Below are 26,837 nucleotides of genomic sequence, written 5' to 3' on the forward strand. Positions count from 1 at the left end.
AGATTTCTCAATTGAATAACTTTTTCTTGTGTCTAACTCTTCCCGCTCTATATCCCTGGGTGCATACAATTATCTTAGAATGACATAATCTTCTTTCCCATAAATGAGATCTAGGCAATTAGGAAACAGAGAGAACCAAAACTGAGAGAGCAATGGATATGACATGCTTGCCCTGCCAAATCGATAGAGATACTATGATTGCAATGAAGGTAGTTAGGATAAAGATGTTGGGTGGCACAAAAGAAATTAGAATATCGAGTACCAAGTTACAAGACGGTTAAGGAAGCCAAATGACACAATGGGTGGGTTGGCCCCCACTGCCTTGATGGCATGGCACTGTTCTATTTTGTATCGGCTTTCACTAGAGTGCCCCAAAAACCACTTTGTGGATCACTTGATACCTCCCTTCAAATACCAGTGTTGAAAGTTGTTTTCACTCCTTCCTGCAGTGGTTTCTGAAGAATGATATTCAGGGCAACGCATGGTGTAGAGTGTTAGCCTCACTCTCACATTAAAAACAATTCTAAGTCCAAATCATTAAATTAATTAAAAACCATGAAAGTTAGGATTTAATCCTACCTTTCTAGATTGAGTTTGTTCCTCATGGTTAGGAGTCAGTTTAGACTTAGTTCGTTGAGAGATTCTCTCCAACTAGTTAGGCTCCTATATTAGTGTGTTGTTGAGATATTTTTTCAACCATAATGTCCAAGATAGACGTACTATCTTGAGACCAACTACCTCATGTATTTATTTGTACTATTATCATTCTTTATACATTGCACTGATTAATAATGAGAATGTGAGGAATGTTGTAAGGCTGAGGCCTTTTCCACCATGTCTGGTTTTTCTATATGTCTGATATTTATTTTATGAATGTGAGTGTGTATTATTTGTTTATCGGAGCTAGTATTAAAAATTGAGCACGGGTCCTCAAGCCTGCTTCTGAGCTCCTTATAATTCACAAGGTTCCCATTGTGTGCAACGCCAACAGAGCCGAACCTTAGCCCACCACGAAGGGTTGAACATTTCTCGCCACAGAGGCCCCGACTGTGTCGTACCTCACGTGGCCAATGGTCGAGACACCGCTTAGCTGACACAGATTCTCTTCATTAAAGATGTTTGAGACAAGACCTAGACCTATCATCGCCGTCAGAGCACCATTATCTGCCGACACAATACCAGCTCCTTCTTGCCCGCGGTGCTGCAGAGCATGTAGCACCAGGTAACAGAGATTGCCCTTGACAGGTAAGCCTTGAGAAATCTGAAGATTTTTGTTATAATTCGTTGAATGGTAGTTGCGAAATGGAGGTGGCACTATGCATGGGAACTTTGAAATTGAATTAATTCCTATGAACAAAGCGTGGCAATAACCAGCAAATGCATACGACCAAGGCATGATCAAGTTTTGGAAGTTGAAATCTGCTTTGAGAAAAACATGGTAAGGTGTAATCATAGTTCAAATTGGAAATCACCATTTTTAACTCCACATACGTTTTGTGTAATAGAATTTGCAACCGTATTCTCTAATAGATCATGGAGTCGAGGGTGTTGAACGGTTGGTCTCTGTGGACTCATTGGCGATTGGCGAATTTGTCGATCGCATGTATTTTCTCTGTTGCATTGTCTCAATGAATTTGCATATCTAACCAACCAATAATTCAAGGCGTGATATCTGGAAACCAGATTTGATATTGACTTCGCTTGAGTACACAATAAAAATCCAAAATTCCAGTTGATCATCTGTGGAATGGGCCAAGGAGCTGAGATGAAATGATCTGAATAATCTGTTTGTAAGAGCCAACCCCGGTTTCAACGGCTTCTCAGTGAGACCTCGAGTTGGAGTCAATTTCAGCCCATAGATGTGGGAAACAAGTGCCCAGAGAGTCGTGGATATGTGCTTTGCGGGTCCCCTTCCAGCAGTCAAGGTTTCAAACAGGAAGCACAGTCTTGAAGAGCCTCCTGCAACGCTGGTTGAATACACTCAAGATGGTTAAGACATCTCCCTCGTTGATGGATTTAATATGAGTAGACATAGTTGCAGCAGCGACATAAATGCCAACTGCCCTCGGTTATTTGGAAGGCAAGACTTTCAGTCTATACATGGCATCCGTTTTTAGACGGCTTTCAGCTAGTTTTTTTTTTTTTTTGTGTTAATTCTGAGCGCTTTGGTCTTGTCATTTGGGGACTCTCTACAACGTGGGTACTTACAAGTGGACCTTCCAGTGCACCATGCAGAGGCTAAAGCTGTAGCGATTTATGACGAGATCAATAAGGACATTTAATTAAAGTGAAGTAGTATGGAGAGTTAAATGACTTTATGTGTGAATTATGTGTGTAGTTACTTAATATACATTTTGGTGTGCTTTTAATGTAAACAAAAATTGAGTTTTAGAAAATAATTCTCTTTTTAAAGTGATGTTTTTGGAGTAATAAGGGTTTGTTTTAATATTTTTGAGTGATAAGTTTTTTGGAGTGAGAAGTAAGAAATGATTTTTGTATATTTTTTTGGGGATAAGGTGTATTTCTAATTTTTTATGTAATGGAGTAATAAGTGATTTTGTGGAGTCATAAGGTGCATATTTTGTAAATTTGAAGCAATAAGTGAATTTTTTTGAGTGATAGTTATTATTGTAATTCAAAGTAATATTTTACTTTGAGAGCGATTGAGTCAATGCAGGTAGTTTTTGAAGCCAATTTGCTTTCAAAGTTTGCAAGCGTGACATTCTCATTGAGAAGTTTCCACGACAAGTTGTGACATTGAAGAATGATGTACTCCTGTAATTAATAAAAAGGCATATTTTTTGGGGTGCTTGTGTCCTAGATCCGCCCGAAATTGAATAAGGGGATCTTAGATACACCCAGTGTAATGAATGTGTGTGAATGACTTTTGTTCAGATTATCAAAACACTCTCTTTGTATTATGCTTAAACAACTACATGCACATAAGAAAGCTTCAATATAAGAACGCTTAATCAAGCTCCTGTAATCAAGCTCCTGTACACAAGCACAAAGCATCACATCATCAACTTTTGATAAGAAGATTTTCCAAGCAAGCACATTTCATATCATGTAATAAAAGCAATCAAGTTAAGGACACTACAAAATCAAGCATTTCAAGCCAAGACGACATCAACATCACCAACACTTTTTGTATGACTTGCAGATAAACATTTTTAACTGAATTGTACGGATGCATTCTCAGTTGTAACCGACACCCTAATTTGAATTGTTAAGGTGAATACATTAAGTCAAGTAAGTCTTCAACTGAGTCATCAAGATTGAACTTGCCATTTCTCTCTTCGTTGCATTTTCAACAATATTCGACACCCTTCATTTTTTTAAAAATCAGCACATTCAATGAGTATATTTAAGAAAGCACAAAGTGTCAGTAATCAAGCAAGCAAGTTCAAAGCAAACTAACTAACAAGCAATCATCATCAAACTAACAAGCAAGTTCAAAGCAAGCCATCTAACTAGCCATATAACGGCTAGTTCATTTTTTTTTAATTTCATTTAGTGTTATATATACCTGTTTTAATTTTTGTTATATTTAGGATTCATTAAGTTCATTTAGAAATTTTGATTTTGTTTAGATTTTAATTTTATTAGATTTTAGCATTTAGACTTTAGCAAATAAACAAATAAAAGTTTTTAATTTTTCACATTATTTTGTTAAGTTATGATAACTTTAAAAAAAATGTTTTTTTTTTTATTTGAGTTTTTTTTTTTAGGATTTAAATTTTATAAATTTTCCCTTTTGTATATATGATAAATTTTAGATTTCATTTTTGTACATATTTTAAGTTTCATCTAGTTTAGAAGTAGACATTAAAAAAAAAAAAAAAAAGTTTCTTTAGGATAGGCTTTAGTTTAGATTTAAATTTTATTTATTCAGACTTTAGTTTTATTTTATTTTAATCTTGAAAAAAAAAAAAAAAAAAAAAAGCTTAACAAAAAAATTGAAAATTCATTTTTGGTGTCTCTATGTTTCATTTCTCTATAGTTAAATGCACTTAATGTTTATTTGAAGTTAGCTATGTGAAAGTGGTAACTGGTCAGCATTTAAATTTTATGATCATTTAAAGCATTTGATTTTTCTTGAAGTTTAATTGTTGGATCATTGTTAAAGCATTGTGAATTTACTGAATATCTTGCATTGCTTTGGTTATTTGATGATAAATGATTGTTTTACAAGGTTCATATTTCTGCAACATTTAATAAATAATCATTAACTTCATAAGGCACTGGTACATTAATTCCTAAAATCAAACAAGTACTGGTATTGCCTCGCTGTGTCTCCCAACCCAGTTGGTCCACAGTTGGTCTTACTTTGTCCCATAGGGTCTACCCCCTTAGCCTCGGAAGACTGCTTAAACGGAGAGATCGGGGATCAGGGTGACAGCCCTCAGTCTGAACATTGTCGTGACAATCTGTGCGACAACATTTTTTGGCACCGTTGCCGGGGAATAGAGTTTTTCTGTCCCTGGCGTTTCAACGACATTCATCTTCTCATTTCTCATCATTCTTTTATCTTTCTCATCTCTCATTTGAGCTGGCAGAGTCAACATTTTTTGGCATCATTTGGATCTTTTCATCACCTTATCTTTCATCATATCAGCAATTGCTCTTCAGTTCGTTTCTTGTTTGGGTGGTGACTCCATTTTATTTCTTTTATTTTTCCCAGACAAGAAGCCTCCTTCATATCTGTTTGTTGGTTGCTTTTTGGATTCTAGAATTAGATTCATTGTTCAAGTGGCGACTCCACTTCTTTCATCTCTTGATTTTCTTAAGCAGAGATCTATTTCTATCGTCTATTTGGTCCCTTGTTATCCATCATGGATTATTCTTCTAAACCATGTCATTTTACTGATGATCTCCATGATTTACTGGAAGTGACCATTTCTAAATTACCTTTGTTCTTGGGTGATGGTTCAGTCGCTTTTAGAAGGCATTTATGGAGTTTTTATCGTATAATGTTCATGTATTGTAGACTTCCTCAATATGATCATGAAGATGTCAAAATGCGTCTATTTGTCCTTTCTTTAGAGGTTGATGCTTTGAATTGGTTTAATAATTGTCCTTAAGACTCTTTCACTTCTTTACAAGACATTTACAATGCTTTTAAAGATAGATATGGTGATCCAGATAGCTCGCCTTGTGCCCCTAAAATTGTGCAACATAATGAAAGTAATCTTATAAAAGGTCCAGTTGTCGATGAAAGATTTCAAGACAATTCTTCATATCAGAGTGTGCCATCCACATGTACCATTGTAGATCAAATCCATGATAGTGGAAAAGCAGGGACAAATTATAAAATCAATGTTGACAATGAAAGGAAAAATCAGAAGCAAGTTATAGAAGAACTAATGCGACTGGTAAAAAATATGGGGATCAATCAAGAAAAATTTGTAACTAATTACACCAATGATATGAGAACTTTATGCACCCACCTGGAAAAACATGATAAGGAGATCGAAATCATGAAAATTAAACACTCTGATCACGTAACCGACATGCAAAGTTAGCATGCTAAAGAAATTGAGACCATGAAAACTAATCATGACACAGAAATTAGTTTTGTGCAAAGCAAGTTATCAGGCTTAGAGGAAAATATGACGACCATGAAAGCTAATCATGATAGGGAAATTAATTCTATGCAAAACAAGTTATTAACTATGGATGAAGAAATGACTATCATGACATTCGATCATAATAATCAGTTGGCTACCATGCAAGCAAATCATAAGGAAGAGATAAACTCTATGCAACATTGCTTGGCGACCATAAAGAAAAATAACGATAAAGTAATAAAAGATATGGAAGAAGACCATGCCAAGGAAATCAGTGCTATGAAGGTTGAACACTCTAGTCAGATAGATGCCATTAAAATACAAGTTCAGAAATCTCAACAATGGTCAGAGGATGAAAGAAACCAGGGAACGTCAATAGATCAGGAGCCTCCTTATTTGCTGCAACAAGCTCCATCTTATTATGAAGAGGTCATTGGTTCGATTAAAAGGTGGTTAATTGAAGGTGATCCAGATAAAATTAAAAATGATAAAGATCAAATGCAAAATAAAAAAAGACATGTCACGCATATCTTACATACTTCATCTGAGAGCTTTGAAGCAGAATGTTCCACATTATCAGTGATACAACCTGCCATGAAGAAGAAACGCAAAAGAAAGAGAACGAGAAAAAGATTTAATGCATCAGATGGCCGCGAGCAACTTGATTTTCAAATAAGAAAAAGTCCTACCATATGCAAAATTGGACATGGCACATCCGATAAGCAGCCAACAGATTTACCTGAAAGCAAGCAAATGCTCAGCATACACTACATTGAACACATCTGATGCCATGGGGCATCCTCTGTATTTCTAACCCTACTCCTTGTTTTTTCAACATTTTCATTTCTATTTTAGGATTAGATTTACTTTTCATGTTACTAGATAGTTAATAAATGAAGAGCTTATATCTTCCCTGTGCTTAATGTTATATGATGATTTTTGGATCGATGCTACTTATGTTTTATTGTGTGTTGCGTGGATGCAGATTCTGGATTCTCACATTCCTACAGTGAAGCAATGTGTCCCCAAGTAGAGCCAGATGTTGACCACTACATGTCAACTACCCATAGCAGTTTACCCCCTTTTTCGCAAAAGGGATAACGCTCGATCGACGTGTCCGTGCCATTCGACTTTCATCATTAGCCCGATCATGTCATGTTGTAAACCCAGTTTGCATGTGTAAATTGTAAATAATCTTAGCAGATCTGAGTCATGTATGTAAATTGCCTAGGCAAACCTAATTTTCTAGTGATAATCTACGTTCCAGAAGGTTTTTTGTCTCACCGATCCATGATCGGTAGAGTTTTCCTTCAGCCTAACCCCAAAGCCGGAATGAATTTTGTCATTAGAATCTTAGGGGAATCCTAGTGTACTTCGAGTCTATGTAAAAGTAAAAATAATTCTAACTATTTGGTTAGGTTATTACAAATTGCTTGATCTGCTAGATTATATTTGTGTCGCAGAACTGGGTGGTCTATGAGGGTCTATGTCAAATGGGTTTTCCCCCTTGAGATATAAAATTGTAAAAGTCATGATGTAAAGTGTCTTGAGGGTTAGGAAATGTTTTAATCTCCTCATAAGTCTTAAGTCCTAGGTCCTAGGTGATTTTTCCAAAGGCTAAGTTCGAGGATCCAAAAATAAAAAATTAAAAATTAAAAAAAAACACTAAAAAAATAAAAGATATAAATTATAAAAAATTAAATTAAATAAATTAAAAAAATTAAAAATAACTAAAAAATAAAATAAATTAAAAAATAAATAAAATAATTTTGAAAAAATAAAATAAAATAATAATAAGTCAAAATTTTGAGGAAATAAATGCAAGATTTAAATTTTTTTAATATATTAAAATGCGTTTAAATTTTCGACGGATGAGATTAAAAGGGATTTTGATCCTCATCGACAGTTGAGATCATTTTGACATGGATCACTCGAACTAGCCGTTGGGAAATTTTCCTTTAAATAGGGTGTCAGGGGTCATTTGAGATCAGATTCGATCTGAGAGTCTGGTGCTGAAGAAAGCTCTCTTGTAGTCATTTTTTTTGTGCAATAAAGAAATACTTTGGGGTTGAAAATCTTGCTGGTGTTACTCTTCTGGAAATGCTACAAGATGTTTTATTTTTCTGCATAATTTTATTTTCAGCCATTGATAATAGTCTGATGAAGATTGATCTAGGCACAGGGATCTTGTCTGATCTCTGGGGTTTGAATGATAGTTTAATTTCTGAAATATAATGGCAGGTATCTCCATTTGATCTGAATTTCGCTGTTGTTTTCTCCATCTATGTTAATGGTTGATTTAAGTTGTGCAGGATATCTTTAGTTTTGAGTTTACCGGGCGTTAAGGGAAGTTCTCGGCTGAACCAACCAACTCTCGAATTGCGTTTTTTGAAAGAGCCCAGCCAGTTTTAATCCCAAGCTTATCATTAGATTTTTTTTTACAGATGGATGAAGGGTTTTCTGAAGCACGTCACATTAAGTTTAAAATTCTGAAAATATTTCTGTGGCATAACGATAAATCTGGCTACCTAGAGCCTTCAGTTTGTAAATACTGTAATTATTTAGCTTGTTCTTAGGGATTTTTAAGGTTTCATTGTTATTTTGTTTCTGGGCATTTTGCTTCTATCATTGCAGGTATAGATTTTGAAAATTGTTTTCCATCAGGCAATCTGAAGCAGGAAGGGTTTAAAATTTCAAGTTTCTGGACTACAGGTCTGCTACCTGCGTCTTCATTTTTTCACTATTGCCTGGGGTTTTATTGCTGCAAAAAAAAAAAAATTGGGGCCACAGTTCTTCCTTGCGTGCCATTCTAACATCTACCGTCGAGCTGGCCATTCTCTACGCTGCTAGAAAACCTCAATCCTCTCCAGCGTTGCCTCTTTCTCCCTCATCGTGCTGCTTCCTCCATGTCAACCTACACTTCTCCAGATCCACGTTGATTGCCTTACGCTACCCATGCAGCAGCCACCACTCCACGCAGCGCTCTTTCAGCGCCTTTTTTTTCCCTCCGCATACCCTATGCAGCCTAACTCCAAACCTTCCATCGCTTCCTGTTCCTCAAACGCAGCATTGCCTTCACATTTGCCTTCAGCAATCCGCAACTGCTATTCGATTTTTTTTTCTACGCTGCTCCTCACATTGCCACTGTCTCTTTCGTCTACCATCCGAACCTGCACACGCACAACCTCAAACCTCTCCTCGCGGCTCTTCCCTTTCCATCGACAACCAACAAAAAAAAACACACATCTACGTTCCTCACGCAGCTGCCTCACACCTGCCCGCAACACCTTCATACCTTCGTCTCATCGCTCCTCCATCTAACCTCCGTCCTGCTCCATTCCTTGCTCCAGATCTGCAGCGCGTGCTGTTCCGCTGTCACAAACCTACAGAAACGACAACAATACATATTCGATTTTCTTTGTCAAGTATGCGTATAATTAGTTTAACGTATTCATGTTTTACAGCTAGTTCATTTTTTTTATTTTCATTTAATGTTATATATACATGTTTTAATTTTTGTTATATTTAGGATTCATTAGGTTCATTTAGAAATTTCGATTTTGTTTAGATTTTAATTTTATTAGATTTTACCATTTAAACTTCAGCAAATAAACAAATAAAAGATTTTAATTTTTCACATTATTTTGTTAAGTTAGGATAACTTATTAAAAAAAAATATTCCTTTTTTGAGGTTTTAGATTTGAGTTTTTTTTTTTTTAGGATTTAAATTTTATAAAATTTCCCTTTTGTATATATATGATAAATTTTAGATTTCATTTTTGTATATATTTTAAGTTTCATCTAGTTTAGAAGTAGACATTTTTTTAGTTTTATTTCATTTAAATAATAAAAAAAAAAAGTTTCTTTAGGATAGACTTTAGTTTAGATTTAAATTTTATTTATTCAGACTTTAGTTTTGTTTTATTTTAATCTTAAAATTTTACAAACAATATAAAAATATTTAAATAAATGAAAAAGCTTAACAAAAAAAATTGAAAATGCACTTTTGGTGTCTCTATGTTCCATTTCTCTATAGTTAAATGCACTTAATGTTTATTTAAAGTTAGCTATGTGAAAGTGGTAATTGGTCAGCATTTAAATTTTATGATCATTTAAAGCATTTGATTTTTCTTGAAGTTTAATTGCTGGATCATTGTTAAAGCATTGTGAATTTACTGAATATCTTGCATTGCTTGGGTTATTTGATGATAAATTATTGTTTTACAAGATTCATATTTCTGCAACATTTAATAAATAAACATTTAATCATTAACTCCATAAGGCACTGGTACATTAATTCCTAAAATCAATCAAGCACTGGTATTGTTTTGTTGTGTCTACCCAACTGGTCCACAGTTGGTCTTCCTTTGTCCCATAGGGTCTACCCCCCTTAGCCTCAGGAGACGACTTAAACGGAGAGATCAGGGATCAAGGTGACAGCCCCCGGTCTGAGCGTTGTCGTGACAATATGTGCGACAATAGGACCTAACAGTGCATTTGGTGCATCACATGGCTTTACTTGGCCTCTTATCCCAGCCAAGTGTTGTTTCAACCTAAGAATACCCCCACCTCCAATAGATTTATGGCATAATTTGCATATCATTTTTCCATCAATTACATCACAATGAGCCCATGCACTGTCCTTTCCTTTTGGAGCCATGTTTGCTTGAAATAATAACAATTTGCAAAGAAATCTGTCATTTAAAAAAAAATTACAGCTAAGCAACATGGAAAACCAAAGATAAATGTAGGAAAACAAATGCACATGCAAGCTACAAAATTTGATAGCATAGAGCTAAAGAGTTCATAGCATAGATGATAGATCATAGAAGTGAGAAGTTTATAACACATAAAAAAATTAATTCATGAACAACAGTCAAATGAGGAATTTTCAAGTGCAAATCCTTACCTGGAAATGCAAATTAGCTTCCTTAGCCTCCTCTTGAAGATGGCAACTCCACTAACAGCTACACACTATCTCCAAAATAGCTCCAACTCCAACTCTAAGATGACTACTTCAGCAAAAACTCAACACTCTCCAAGCTCACGAACAAATTAACAAACACTCACAAACACTCCAAATTAGTTGTGTGAGACAAATGAGAGTGAGAGGGGCCTCTTAAAGGCTTGGAGAGGGTGTTTTTGGAGGGAAAAGACCCTTAGTTTCCCCCCAAAACCCCTAAACCACAGTTAGAAGTCCGCTTTTTTCACTTTACGGTGGGCGTGCCTAAAACCAGCCAGTTTAGAATGGAACCGGCCGGTTTGATACAAACCCACTGGCTCTGACCTAAATCGGCTAGTTTTCACCGGTTAGGGCAAAAAAATGGAGAAATGGGCATTCAAACCGGGTTTTTTGGCTGGTTTAAACCAGCGGGCTTGCTAACTAGCCAGTTAGACCAGTAACCGGTTTTTAAAAATGGTTTTTAAAACTATGCTATCATTGGTATAATCATCTGAATTGTGCATGTGGTGCATGCAGTCAGAGGAAGGCCTATGATGGATTGCACAATTCCAATTGAAGAATTTCCCTAATTAATAGGGGCTAATTCCCAAAGAAACAACGCAAGGAAATAGGGACTTGGGTGTTGGTTTGGGGTAGCATCAAATGTGCTCTAGCCACAAAATTTGGTGGAGAGGTTGGGGCACATGAGATCTCCAATACCCAGAAAGGGGTTGGGCAGATTCTAAACAGATCAGAAGATATTAAAATAATTAATATTTTTAATGGAGTCTCTAAGTCTAAACATAGGGAAAATAAAATATTAATGTGTATTAATATGAATCTGTGTTAGAATGGTCCAAAAGACATGGATCAAGCTAGATCTAATCTTATTCGTTGATTAGGGACCTAATCTCGGCCGTTGAGATGTCAACAGGAAAAGTATAAGAGGAGGCTTGAGGGGCACTTGGAGAACACACTGAAGGAGACCAGTCAACTCAATATCTGGAGCGGGGTTTGCTGAGAAATTGAACTAGTGGTCTGGAGAGCAGTCAGGAGGCAACAAGTACGAAACAAAGAGACGGGAGATTAGCGCAGAAGAGGCAAACGCAGAACCAGAGAAAGCGACGCAGAGGCAACAGAGGTTGTGCAGAGCCAGAAGGGCCTGCGTCATCGACACAGAGGCTACAAGAGTGACGCAGAATCCCAGAGAGGCTGCATAGAGCCTCAGTAGGTTGACGCAGAGGGTTTCAAGCTTACACAAAGGGTTTCAGGTTATAGTAGAGGTTAGTAGGGTCTATGCTGGATTTAGGAAAGTGCCAAAAGTATGTCTATCTGTGGGTAAGCTAGTTTGGCACCCTGTTGTACAAGAAAATTGCTAAATAATAAAATCCTCCCTTGCTACACCAGTTATCCCACATTGAGTTTTTCTGGGGACATTAGTCTAAAATAACTGTGTCAATGTGTGCATATTTTTGTTTCTGTATTATGATGTGATATCTGCAACAATATTTATTTTAATATTTATTGAAGTAATTTCATGAATAACTTATGATGAAATAAGTAGGAAAAGTAAATCAGTTGCTCCAGTGATAGAATTTTCACATGGTATCAGAGGAAGTAATCAAAGACAGAAAGGGAAAATCAGTTATGGGTCGAGACCACGATGCAGAGGCATCCACCTCAGGGGACTCACACAGATTTTCAGAAGATTGCACAAGAGAGAGATTTTTCAATTTCTCTATGTTGGCTTCCAGGTTGGAAGAAGTGGTGTGCATGACTAGTGTTGCATCATCAAAAGTATGGTATATAGATAGTGGAGCCTCGTGGCATATGACGAGAATCAAGGAGTATTTCTCAGAATATCGAGAAGAGAAGATGAACTTTCAGATTACCATGGGGAACAAGGCAAAGTGTACTCCAATAGGAAAGGGTACCATAGTTTTTCAGACAGAATCAGGAGAGCGGTTCTGTGCCACAAATGTGCTGCATGTGCCAGGATTGGGGATGAACTTACTTTCCGTGTCACAACTACAAGGCAAGAGCTATGACGTCTATTTCATCAAGGAAAAGGTATATGTCAAACACACGAGCTGGAAAAAGAAAGTGCAGATCGGGATCAAAAATAATCGGTTGTACAGATTACAACTAGAATCTCCAATGGCACTAATAGGCAGTCATGGGGACAAAGACTTGAACGAACTATGGCACAGAAGGATGGGTCACTTGCACCATGGAGCTCTGAGAATTTTCAAGAGCACTGTAACTAGAGTTCCGGATCTGAGTACGGAATGAGTTGATGTATGCAGGGGATGCGCTCTAGGAAAGTATGCCAAGGCGACATTTCCTACGAGCAACAACAGGGCCAAGAGTGTACTAGGATTGATACACTCAGATATCTGCGGACCTATGTTCGTCAAAGCTCTCAGCGGTGCCGAGTATTTCCTTACTTTCATTGATGACCACTCGAGGAAAACTTGGATTTATTTTTTGAAAACCAAGGATGAGGTTTTTAGTCGATCCAAGGAGTTCAAGGCTCTAGTGGAGAATCTGACAAGTAAGAAATTAAAAGTCTTGCGCTCAGATAATGGTGGAGAATATGTCGATAAGGACTTCACTAATTTTTGCGCTAAGGAGGGCATCAGAAGAGAGTGGACAGCTCCCTACAATCCGAAGCAGAATGGGGTGGCAGAAAGGAAAAACATGACTATTGTAGAAGCAGCTAGGGCCATGTTGTATGATCAAGATATGCCAAAATTCCTGTGGGCAGAAGCATGCAACACAGTTGTCTACGTTCAGAATAGGACTCCTCATCGAGCATTGGGCAAGATTACTCTAGAGAAAGTCTTCACTGGGAAGACACCTAAAGTCAGTCATTTCAGGATATTTGGGAGTTTGGCATATTGTTGCATACCCGAAGAAAAGAGGAAGAAGCTAGATCAGACTACAGAAAAGGGGTATCTGGCAGGATATAGCGAGAACGCTAAGGCATACATGATCTATCTTCTAGGGAGCAGGAAGGAAGTAGTACGACGAGATGTAAAGTTCATGGAGGACAGAGCTTTCAGAAGATCTCACGAAATGCCTTCCAAGGAGTAGTCAAAAGAGGATCCGTTGGTCATGCCTCTTCAACAAATGGAAGTGAAGAATCCTTCCTCAGATCAGGAAGATTCTCAGGATGAGGAAGAGGATCAAACAGAAGCACTTGTTGGCAGAGGAAGAACCAACAGGGAACTTCGTCAGATTCTACGTGATGCAGAGAACTTCATCAGAGAGCTAAAAGGGAGCGAAAACAGCGAGACAGGTATCGGGCGTTAGTAGCTTAGAATGGAGAGCCTGCCAGCTTCAAAGAGGCAACTCAACATCAGGTCTGTCTAGATGCGATGGTGGAGGAGTATAACTCCATAATGGTAAACGATGTCTGGGAGGTGGTGTCAAGGCCTCAAGACATATCTGTGATAGGTTCAAGATGGAACTACAAGATCAAATATGTTGCGGACGACAATATTGAAAAATACAAGGCCAGGTTTATGGCTAAGGGGTATGCTCAAAAGGAAGGAATTGACTATGAGGAAACCTTCACCCCGGTAGCCAGGTATACATCTATTAGGCCGTGATATCTCTTGAACAACTAGAGGGATTTGAAACTCATGAGAAGAAGTCTCATGTATGCAGACTGAAGAAAGCCTTGTTTGGGCTGAAGCAGGCACTAAGAGCGTGGTATGGTCGAATAGATGGTTACTTGCAGAAGATGGGGTTTGTCAAGAGTGATGTGGATCTGTATCTCTACTATCTGGTCGTAAAGAGTGAGCCACTTATCTTAGTATTATATGTGGATGATCTCTTCCTGACGGGATCATCCAGACTCATTGAATACTATAAGAAGAATCTAGCCACAGAGTTTGATATGAAGGATCTGGGACGTATGCACTATTTTCTAGGTTTGGAAGTTTGGCAACAGAAAGGAGAAATCTTCCTTAGGCAAGGAAGGTATGCTACAAAAATTCTAAAAAGGTTTGGGATGGGAGACTGTAGACCTATGGCTACGCCAATGATCACCAAATGGAAGAAGATTGATGCATCAAAAGACAAGCATGTCGATCCCACCCTATACCGACAGCTCATAGGGTCCCTGATGTATCTAGTCAAGACCAGGCCAGATATTTGCTACGCCGTCAACACCCTCAGTGAGTTCATGGTGGAATCAAAGAGGGCTCACTAGGTAGTAGCCAAGCACGTTCTCAGGTATTTACAGGGAACAATTGATTATGGGTTCTTGTACAACAAGGGGAAGGATATCCGGTTGAGTGGATTTATTGATGCAGATTGTGCAGGAAGTTTAGTGGATCAGAAAAGTACCTCTGGGTATTGTTTCAACATTGGATTAGGAATAACCTCCTGGTGCAGTAGGAAACAGAAGTTCGTGGCTCTGAGTTCGTTTGAGGCAGAATAGATGGCAGCAAGCACAGCTTCATGTGAGGCCATATGGCTTAGAAAACTGTTGGTAAACCTATTCAGAAGAAATATGGAGGCGACCGGGATCATGTGTGATAATTAGAGTTGCGTCAAACTCTCTGAGAATCCAGTATTTCATGATAGGTCAAAGCATATTAATATCCGACGTCACTTTGTTAGATATTGTGTCCAAAGTGGAGCTGTATAGTTGAGCTACACTTCTACAGGGGAACAAGTGGTAGATATCCTCACCAAGGCCCTTGGAAAGTCAAAATTTGACTACTTCACGGAAAATATGGGGATGGTAAATAACACCTTTTAGAAGTCGTGTGTTAGCAGCACGAACGAAGAGGGAGTTGCAGTGCAGATGCAGTGTTGGGAGAAAGGACCAACAACAGCAGAGATGCAGAGGGAGTTGCAGTGCAGATGCAGTGTTGGGAGAAAGGACCAACAACAGCATAGATGCAGAGGAAGGTGCAGTGCAGATGCAGTGCTAGGAGAAAGGACCAGCAGCGACAAGAATGCAAAGGGAGCTGTCATATAGATGCAGCAATGGTAGTGGAAGAACCATGGCTAGCAGTATAGGATGTAGCAGTGTAGAGGATGTTGGACAGGGAGGCCTAGCATCAGCACAGGTACCAATGCCGGATGATTAGAGTAATACTTAGTGAGGAGAATTTCTAGAGCACAGTTCTTGCTAAGAGGGAGTGTTGATTTGGGGTAGCATCGGATGTGCTCTAGGCACGGAATTTGGTGGAGAGGTTGGGGCACATGAGATCTCCAATATCCAAAAAGGGTTTGGGCAGATTCTAAATAGATCATGAGATATTAAAATAACTAATATTTTTAATGGAGTCCCTAAGTCTAAACTTAGGAAAAATAAAATATTAATGTGTATTAATATGAATCTGCGTTAGAATGGTCCAAAAGACATGAATCAAGTCAGATCTAATCTTAACTGTTGATTAGGGACCTAATATCGGCCATTGAGATGTCAACAGAAAAAGTATAAGAGGAGGCTTGAGGGGCACTTGGAGAACACATTGAGGGAGACCAATCAGTTCAATTTCTGGAGCGGGGTTTGCTGAGAAATTGAACCAGTGGTCTGGAGAGAAGTTAGGAGGCAACAAGTACGGAACAGAGAGATGTGAGATCAACGCAAAAGAGGCAGACGCAGAACTAGAGGAAGCCACACATAGGTAGCAAAGATTGCATAGAGCCAGAAGGGCCTGCGTCATCCACGTAGAGGCTGCAGGAGTGACGCAGAAGCTCAGAGAGGCTGCGCAGAGCCTCCGTAGGCTGACGCAGAGGGTTTTAGGCTGTAGCAAAGGTTAATAGGGCCTACGCTGGGTTTAGGAAAGTGCCAAAAGTTTGTCTATCTATGGGTAAGCCAGTTTGGCACCCTGTTGTACAAGAAAATTGTTGAATAATAAAATCCTCCCTTTTTGCACTGGTTTTCCCACATTGGGTTTTTCTGGGGACATTAGTCCAAAATAACTGTGTCAATGTGTGCATATTTTGTTTCTGTATTACGATGTGATATCTGCAACAATATTTATTTTAATATTTATTGAAGTAATTTCATGAATAACTTATGATGAAATAAGTAGGAAAAGTAAATTAGTTGCTACAGTGATAGAATTTTCACATTGGGCAAGAATATTAAGTATTGACCTGGGCTTGTCTAGGAAGATGTAAGACATATAGAGATAGTGCAGAGGTTGCTCGGGCTTGAGCAAAGCATTGTAATCTTCTCATATTTTCTGACTAACGCAATATACAGATAACAGGGGTTTTTAGTTGTGGCTTTCCATAGGAAATCATTGTGTAATGTGTTGATTAAATTCTTTCTCTTGTATGCTTCGTGATTTTGAGATCATTTAATCGTTTCCGTTGACGAGTAGAGTAGATTCAAGTCTATTGCTTTAGTAAATTACAATTAACAGTTTAAATCTACAAGGAATTTCTACAAAGATCAAGAAAATACGAAAATTTGTATTAAAGTTAAAGAGAAAAGTTGTGGTATGACAACTATCTAGCACAGGTGGCAAAGTTGACTCTATTTAAAGGGCAGTTGACAAGTTTTCACAATTTTTTTTGATCAATCTCAAATTTCCTGGTAGGATATCAACAATCAAAGGGCCAGCGACAGATTTCAAGCAGGGAAATCAATATCAATGAACCAATTCCTAGAATTGAAGGCTGAGGATTTTCCAACAGTTCCAAGTTTCTTGCAATAAATTAGAAATATTATTTATTTTTAGTTTCTTGTTTAGGATTTTATTCCAGGAAAATGGTAATAGCTCAGGATTATGTTTTCCTATATATTGTTTGATTTGTATTGTAAAAGGATTGGCTTTTAATGCCAAAACACTGAGATTTTTGTGAAGTCTGCTATTACAAAGTTTTTAATGAATTGGCTCCATTTAATGACATAATTTGTTTCGTATGTATGACTTTTCATGTACCTTCATAATCTGTTTCTGCACATATCTGAGGTAGTGTAGGACATTGGGAAGGGTTGGGTTGCGTATTAACCTTCCTAAAATCGCTAGCAAAGTTTTTGTTTTACACTGAGTAAAAGATTGAACAATTTGTTTAATTGACCACCCAGAAATCACTAGATTGTTGCTTCTATAATATACTTAAATGTGTTGATGTTTTACTGTAGAGATTCTTCTACATGTTTTTTCTCATCTTAGATGATTAGGTATTCAGGGAGGATATCTAATTCTCTAATTTCTCCTCCATTCCTCTATCAAAACCTTTCAAGCTATGTTATTCTATCATAGTTGAACGTTGACAATTTGATAAGTTCTTTGCAAGAAAGGGCTTTATTTGTTAAGCATGGATTTGTGACTCATCAACAACCACCTATGAAACAAACCCTAGATTTGGGCATTATGCTTCATAGGTTGTTGTTCAGTAACATTGAACAACATTAAAGCCTCATAACACTTGAGAGAAGCCCCTCTGGTTCGAGAGCTAGCTTGAACCTAAAGTTGGTTGAGTTGGTTTCTTGGCGTATTTTTGCAACCAAGAACTGTCTTCGAGAAACATTACACCATTTGGTGTCATTGTCAGAGATCAAAGTAATGAAGATATTTTTCCTTGGATAACGTAATTGATTAGATCTACTCCTTGTTGGTGAACAAATATTAGACATCAACTATTGGTTGCATTTCTTTCACCTCGCAGCTCCACTTTCTCTATATGGTGATTCCACTAGGTTGTCAATTCCACTTGTTCGAGATGTCAACTTCCTTTATTGTTGTGTTCGTTCAAGGCTCAATAATGGCAACATTAAGAAACATATTTTTCTTCCTTTCAGCTGTGATAAAAAAATTCAGAAATTTACATAAGATGCAGTCTTCAGAGGTTTTCAATGTTTTATTTTTCAACAAAATACTGATTTGCAGCTGTAAGTATCAATTACTTACGGAATTTGAGTTTCATATTGTAAATATTTTCCATATCTTCAGCTGCTAGCAAGGTGGTCTATCAATTAATCCAATGCTCACATGGTTGCACTAAAAGCATGATTACACTTGACAGTGCTAATTTTCAACTAAGTAAAGTAGAAGTGTGTATGATTGAATAAGTTTGTATTCAACATCTGGTGTCAATAGATCAATTGGGTTTTGATTTGCTTTCAATACACTTCAACAAATTCAGTTTGCAATGTGTGGTCTAGAATAAATCAAATGTAGTGTGCAAAATGTGGATTGATTTGCCCTGATGATGGACTCACTAAGCTAGTCCGAAACGTTGGTTTCAATAACCGTTCATAGGTTTTTCCACAAACAAAAATAAATTCTACGAACCTGTATGGACTCTCTCTTTAACACCATTAAGTCCCACCATGGAAGGGACATAATGAACAATGCTCTAAATTTTGAGAAGATGAGAATTTCCAGAGCTAAAACCCTGAAAACCAAAAAACTTAAAACCCTAACGAAAAACATCGAATAATTTTTCAATTAACTATTAATAGCTCCATAATTTCACACTCTCTCTTCTCAAAATACAAATCACATTGCCCTGATGATGGACTCACTAAGTGAGTCTGAAACGTTGGTTTCAATAACTGTTCACAAGTTTTTCCACAAACAAAAATAAATTTCAGTTTACATTATAAGCATTAGATTAGTGTAATAATGACTCCATAGCCCAATGGAGAACAATTAGTATACAATTTGGTTTCAACTTTCATATTGCAATATGGATTAGTTTATGTAATGTCAGTTGGTTCTCAGCATCCGTGTTTTCAGCATGGGATTGGATTTGATTACAGTTTGAGAGCATTCACAATTTAAAGGTTGCAGGTCTCAGGTTTGGTTGACTCCATGCCCAATGGATACAAGGCATCTGGTATACAATTCTATGCATTCCACTGGGGGAACCAATCCCTAGTTAGATCCAATGTTGTAACATTTTTTGACACCCTTAAAATGTTACGAAAATTTTTGAAATTTGTGAGTTTATTCCATCAGGAAAAATCTCAGGGGTATGCAAATTAGATGAAGGTCTACTCTGCCTGGCCAAATGACCCTTATACACCTTTATGAATCGTATTTAATAATAGTTTGATTTTAAATAAATTAATTTTATAACATATAATTATATATATTTTTATAAATTATTTAATTAATTTATAATTATATATGTTTTTATAAAATTATATAATTAATTTATAATTATATATGTTTTATAAAATTATTTAAATAATACATTTTATTAAAAGGTATTGGGCTTTGGAAACCCAATCTCCAAGTTCTACAAAGCAACTAATATCAAGGTAATTGTAAGTAAAGATCAAAGTTCATCAAAGAAGAGTTGGGTAGAAAGAAGAAATATTACATCGAGGAATTCAACCCTACGTGTGATCTACAACAAAAAGAGTTAATTGGAGTTAGCATTTCGTGGAGGGCAAAGGTTCTTATTGCTCAATTAAGGACCAACTCACATCAACTTGGTGTGAAACAGGACAGTGGAAAAGACCTAAAGAAGTTTGGGAAGAACGAAAGTGTACATTTTGCACGTCTGGGCTGTGGAATCGGAAAAGCATTTCATTTTGGAATGTGATGCATTCAAAGACATCAGAGAAAGTTATGAGAACATGTTAGCATCGGTTTCTTGGCATTGTCTTTTTAGCGAGGGGATCGTTGGAAAGTTGGGCCAACTCATCATCAGTTTGAATCGAAAAATGATTGAATTGCAAAAAGAAAAAAAAAACAGGGAACTAATGGTCTCATAGACTATTTTTAGTCTCGTAGACCTTAAAATATCATTTCATTTCATTTCAAAGCAGGTCGCAAGCGAAGTAAGCCTACCAAGGGAAGGGAGAGTATGCCCGTTGCACTAGACAAAGAGTTATTAAACTAATGGTCTTTATAAACACCATTATCTTCGCCCACCTGCGTAATATGGGATAACTATTCTACACAAAACAAAACTTTAAGTAGGCGAAAGGGAAGTTGTCCAAATTGTCAATGACAGAGATGCAAAGGTAAAATACCTCTAACTTTCAAGTGATAAATGCACCGGCCAGATCAACAGTGTTAATTCAATTGTTGGACCCCTTGCCCATCCGAAGTTTAACCAAGGGGGTGGGGTCCGCTTTGGGTGGTTTCTACAAAACAACCTATGGCAACAGAATGAGAAGTGGGCACCCTCTCAACTCAAAACCGCTGACTCCCTAGAACCCCCTCCGCATTCTGCTTATCAAAACCTCTGTACAGTAACAACACGGTTGCTAGGTGGCCATTCCGTTAGTACAGGTGCATAGTTGTCAAATTGTACTGCTGCCAATGGTTTACAATGTCAGCACAGGATTTCAATTTGCCAGATGAGGTAACAAGCGGCAGACTACTATGTCTTGTTTATAGATAAGCAGTTCTTGAATTCAGTCGAATCTGGTGTTCTTAAACCAGTAAGGAAAGTTTCCCAACCTACAGTGATTGAATTTATAGATTTCGACCATGAAATTACAGAGCTCCAAGATTTGGGTCATTATGTTATGTTCCTGCCATGTTGATTGCAGTACTGATAGAACTTAGAAAACTTAAAGCAACAACATTCCTGAAGATTGACACGCAGACCCAACATTCACACCAGTGAATAGCATTGAGCATGAAGTTCATATTAAAACTGAGATGACAGTAAAGGACCACAATAAGGCTGAAGCAATCATGGCCCAAAGGAAAACTTTGATTGATCATTGAAGCATGATTATGGAGAAATCTCTACAAGGGCCCTGAAGTATTGGAATATTTGTGTACAGACTTGGGAGTTGATATAACAAATATCAGAATTCTAATGCTTGCTTGGAAGATGCGAGCTGCAAAACATCGCTATTTTACTTTCGATGAGTGGCAAAGGGGATTAAAAGCATTAAAAGTTGATACACTTTATAAGCTGAGAAAGGCACTGCCTGCATTGGAGCAAGAGGTCATGAGGCCCTAGAGCTTCTTTCTACACTTATTCATTCAGATACTGTCTGACAGAGGATAAACAGAAAAGTCTGGAAATTGAAACTGTTTGTCAATTGCTCGAACTTGTTGTGGGGAAGCGTAATGAAATTCAAGTTGAATCTTTGGTTGAATATCTGAATAATCAAAAGGAGTATAAAGCAATAAATAATGATCAATGGTCCCATTTTCTACGATTTTGTGATGAGAACCACTACCCACACTTCAAGAATTATGGTTCAACACTTGCCTGGCCCTTGATTTTGGACCATTATGTTGAGTGGGTGCGAGAAAGGCAAAGAGATTTATTGATGGCATGCTTTTTGTGCCTTTTCTGTTTTTGAGAAACAACTTCAAAACCAGGAGAAGATGAGAGGTTTGTTGCATTGTTAACCCTTGAAGGGGCTCAGATATCTTCTGTTTGGATTGTATGCATCAATTTTCTTGTCGATAGCTTGAGAAATAAAGATTGAGTTGGCACAATTGATGAAGGAGAAAACTTTCGAGAAAGGAAGAGTGCAAAATTTATCAACAGCTCTGATTTTGTTCCAAAGTATCGTCTTTTTCAACAATGTCGAGCATCAACGACATCGTCTTTCATGATAAAGAAGCTAGTTGCAGAAGGGCCATGAATGCATTCAGTTGGCAGTGTCCCAACTCTTTGTTTTTCTTGATTTCATTGATTTAGAATGTCTATTTGACGGAGAACTCCGATAGGGCAATTTTTATTTTCGGTACCAATATTGCTACTGCTCAACTAAGACTATAACTTTTCTACATGTTTTGGAGATAGACAACGATATTTTCCTTTGATTGCAGTTCTTTCCTTATATTTAATAGCATCTGCCATATACAGATTGTGGGATGAAGTATGGCATGGATATTCTTCTTGGGGACTTAACATTGAAGTTCCAGGTTGATTTTTTGTTGTAAAAATTGCAGATTTAGTGCTGACATTTTCTGTGAGCTGATGGCCCTTCTTTGGTACTCTTCATATGCAATATTTTTCTTGATTGATCAATTTGTCAAGTGGATATTTCATTACACATTTTTATGAAGATCTATTTTGAGGGCTCTGTACCTTAGTTTCCAATGATTTAGAAGACATTACAGATGTGCTCGTGGCAAAATCTAATCATGATGGTATTCTTATCAACTCTTGTGGAGATCTGGTAAAGATTAAATTGCTACCAATGATTGCTAGCATGAGATATGGCCACTGGCCTTGGAAGAATAAGATGGAAGCTATGGACAACGCTTCAGGATTACAAATCCCTTTTGCAGTTGTACTCATCAATATTCTTCAAAAAAAAATGCTTGAGGATTACAAATCCCTTTTGCAGCTGTACTCATCAATATTCTTAAAAAAAAATTGTAGCATTTAATAATCAACGCTTTTTATTGATTTTCATTGCAGGAACATATTTTGGACCACATTTCATACATGAATTGCCAAGAAAGTCAACTTCGCAAAGGAAATCATTCTAACTTCCTCCATATACACGAGATCAGTTTAGTGATTCGGTTGTCAGACTTGCAGAATTAGAGAATATTTATCACTTTGATTTAAGGAAATTTCACCCAAGTGCCAGAGTAAAGCTCCAATTCATGTGCAATTTCTTCAGGGCAATTTAACACCACCAGCGAAAGAGAATAAAAAACACACCATTGTTCCATGCATCACCAATTATGGCTCAGGCAACAAATTAGAAATATTATTTATTTTTAGTTTCTTGTTTAGGATTTTCTTCCAGGAAAATGGTAACAGTTCAGGATTATGTATTCTTATATATTGTTTGATTTTTAATGTAAAAGGGTTGGCTTTTGATGCCAAAGCCCCGAGATTTTTGTGAAGTTTGCTATTACACAGTTTTTAATCAAGGGCTTTTAATGACATAATTTGTTTCTTATGTATGTCTTTTCCTGTGCGTCCATAATCTATTTCTGCATATACTTGAGGTAACGTAGGACATTGGGAAGGGTTGGGCTAAGTATCAGACTCCCGGACATCCCTACCAAAGTTATGTTTTACACTTAGTAATTGGCCAGCTATACTTAAATGTATTGATGTTTAAATGTAGAAGTTATGTTTTACACTGAGTAATTGGCCAGCTATACTTAAATGTATTGGCCAGCTATACTTAAATGTATTGATGTTTAAATGTAGAAGTTATGTTTTACACTGAGTAATTGGCCAGCTATACTTAAATGTATTGATGTTTAAATGTAGAGATTCTTATACACGTTTCTTCTCATCTTAGATGATTAGGTATTCAGGAAGGATATACAATTCTCTAATTTCTCCTCCATTCCTCTATCAAAACTTTTCAACCTATGTTATTCTATCATAATTGAACTTTTTTCAACCTATGTTATTCTATCATAATTGAACATTGGCACTTTGATAAGGCCTTTGCAAGAGAGAGCTTTATTTGTTAAGTAGAGATATGTGACTCATTGACAACCACCTATACAACAAACCCTAGATCTGGCCATTGTGCTTCATAGGTTGTTGTTCAATGACAGTGAGCAACATTAAAGCCTTGTAACACTTGAGGGAGCCCCTTTCGTTCGAGGGCCAGATTGAATCTTAAGTTGGTTGAGTTGGTTTCTCGACACTGTTTCGCAGCTAAGAACTGCCTTCGAGAAACATTACAACAAGTGGTAAACAAAAACATTGTATGGAGGATAGTTTCTTTAATCAAAATGTAATGACTCCACTGCTTCCATGCTTGCACCATACTGTAATATTCTCTTTATCATATGTGTTGTAGTTCAACTTGGTGTTTGAAATGATAAGTAATGAGATGACCTCCCAGAAATGAAAAATGACAGACAGAATCACGAAGATTCTTGAATGAGTGTGCGTCTCGACAGGGAAAAAGGCAAGTTCAAAGGGAAAGTCTGTAAACCAAAAAAGAGCTAACCATATTCAATCTCAAAACAGGGAAAGTTCCTATTCAATAGACCTCAAAGAGCCAATTCTCCAATCAAGGGCAAGGTCTAGTTGAGAGATACAAACCCTAAAAGAGAGAGAAAAATTTCCAAAAAAGAAAGCGAGTCAAAGATTAGTATTCATTCATGAAACGAGATTCCAATTGATAGCAGGAAAAGCCCAATTTTCCTCCTAATTCGCCTTCATGGGTCTGCAGTTTCATTTAGGATCAAAACATAATACCAATTTTGATTTAGCTTCCTTTCATCTACATCTGGTTGTTATCATACATATATATGTATACCAATATCTACCTTCATTTCTAAACAACAATTTCCAACGTTATTCTTTTGGCACTGTTGAAATTTGACAACGAATTTAGTAAAAATGTGTAATCTTGTATTAGTTACTATTCAGTTAGTTTTGTTACTATTCAGTTAGTTTTATACCAAAAACAACCGTTATGTAACAGAGGAGGCTCTAATAAACGGATGAATGCCCGAATTATTGTATTATGGAGAATTATTTTTGATCAAATATAGAATCCAATCCCTTGTCCGGTGGATGTTTCAGGTTTTACCATGTAAAATCGTGTGTTTATTTGTGTGATTTATATTTGGATTCAAATCAGTTATTCAGTTTCATTTCCTTTCTTGTTCGATTAAACCGCTCTGACCAACCGCTCTGACCAACAAGTGGTATCAGAGCAAGCATAAGTAGAGTTTAGCCCTCGATGAGAAAGACGAGCAGTCCTGGAAATGCCATAACAATGGAAAAATATACCCATGCCCAAGCCCACCGCCTGACAGAGCAGATTACAAAAACAATTTTTTGGGTGAGCCCGTGTAGGTTGACCAGAGCCCGTGTACGTCTGAAGAAGACTCCGCCGTTTTTCTGTTGAAATGCCGCAAATGGCCGTAAGATAGCCACATTTTCCCTTTGAACTGCCGCAAAGGGTTTCATTGTCGCCGAAAGATAGCCGCATTTTTCCTTTGAACTGTCGCAAAGGGTTTCACTGCCGTCGAAAGATAGCTGCAGCCGCATTTTTCTTTAAACTACCGCTTGAAGAAGAGCTGCACGAACCTGTCTCGAAAAGATCCGATAGCCGAACAAAAATTGGAGGTTCGGTGCAGAGGTGATATCGGAGACCGTTGCAGAGGACAAATCGTTGGTGGCCAGAGGAGAAATTGTCGGTGGCCAGAGGAAAAATCGAAGACTATAGACTAGTTGGTGAAACCGTAAGTTGAAGAAAAAAAAACAGAAGTAAATTTATCAGTTTTTTAAATTCTGTCGAGCATACGGTGTGAAGGTTATTTAAAGAATACATAGATTTGTGTGTATTTGAGGCAATCTCAGGGTTTGAAGTATTTTAAGACTCTGAGTAGTATAAAAAAGGGAGGTTGGAATTTATGAATATTTTGTTTCTTTCAGAAAAGGGTTCATTGAAGAACGAAGAATTTTTGTCTAGAAACTGAAATTAAAAAGAATGAAGGTTTTTTTTCACGAAACTGAAATTAAAGGGAATTTTTTTATTTTTTATTTTATTTTATTTATTTATTTTATGTTTTAAGTCAATTTGAAGATTTTTTTTTTTAAGAAAGGGAATTTTTATTTTTTATTTTATTTTTGAAGTCAATTTGAAAGAATTTTTTTTTAAGAAAAATTAAAGGGAATTTTTTATTTTTTATTTTATTTTATTTTTTAAGTCAATTTGAAGATTGTTTTTTAAGAAAGGGAATTTTTATTTTTTATTTTATTTTTGAAGTCAATTTGAAGAATTTAAAAAAAAAAACAGAGTTTTGAAATTGTTTTTTTGTTTGGAGTAAAAAAAAAAATTTGAAAACCTTTGTTGGAAGAAGACAAAATCAATTTTTTAAGAAACCCTAGTTGAAACACTGAAACCCTAGGAGGAAATAAATGGCCAAGATGACGAATGCAAAGTTCGAAGTGGAGATATTCATCGGCAAGAACAACTTTGTTCTATCGAAAATGAAAGTTAGGGATTTGTTGGTGTAACAAGGGCTGCACAAAGCATTGGACGGGGTGAGTAAGAACCTTGCTAGCATGACAGATTCGGACTGGGAGGACCTGGATGCCCGAGCCCTCAGTACCATTAGGTTATGCTTGGCGGTGCAGGTTTATGGGAAAAACTGGAAAAACTATATATGACAAAATCGTTAACCAATAGAATTTATTTGAAAAGACAATTGTACAGTCTACGGATGAAGGAGGGTACAAAAGTTGCAAAACATTTAAATGTTTTTAATACACTTATATGCCAATTATCAGATATGGAAGTTAAAATTCAGGAAGAAGACAAAGCTATAACCTTGTTGTGTTCTCTGCCCGAGTCATGGGACCACTTCGTAACTTCAATCAGTTTGAGCACTACTGATTCTTTGAAATTCGAATCAGTGGTGGGACCTCTCTTGTCTGAAGAAGTATGAAGGAAATCCAGTACTGAAACA

General features: G+C 36.9%; 2 protein-coding genes across 2 annotated transcripts in view; both read left to right on the forward strand.

Annotated features, from left to right (window-relative positions):
- Nucleotides 1-21,811, forward strand: part of LOC149162590 (uncharacterized) — a 117,624-nt gene extending 95,813 nt beyond the window's left edge. Inside the window, 2 exon segments of the mRNA XM_089435231.1 lie at nucleotides 21,204-21,431; nucleotides 21,433-21,811. Of these exon segments, the coding sequence (XP_089291357.1) occupies nucleotides 21,204-21,431; nucleotides 21,433-21,778 (574 nt within the window). The 3' untranslated portion in view covers nucleotides 21,779-21,811.
- Nucleotides 21,812-25,458: 3,647 nt separating this feature from the next.
- The window catches only part of LOC149162591 (endonuclease 4-like), a 326,614-nt gene continuing 325,235 nt past the window's right edge, over nucleotides 25,459-26,837 (forward strand). Inside the window, exon 1 of the mRNA XM_089437328.1 lies at nucleotides 25,459-25,607. The gene's annotated coding sequence lies outside the window, so the exon portion shown is untranslated. The remainder of the gene's footprint in view (nucleotides 25,608-26,837) is intronic.

The sequence above is a fragment of the Pinus tabuliformis genome, chromosome 5_2 (genome assembly GCF_031772625.1).
Source record: "Pinus tabuliformis cultivar Carrire ecotype Pingquan chromosome 5_2, CPIR1, whole genome shotgun sequence".
In the NCBI taxonomy this organism is placed as follows: Eukaryota; Viridiplantae; Streptophyta; class Pinopsida; order Pinales; family Pinaceae; genus Pinus; species Pinus tabuliformis.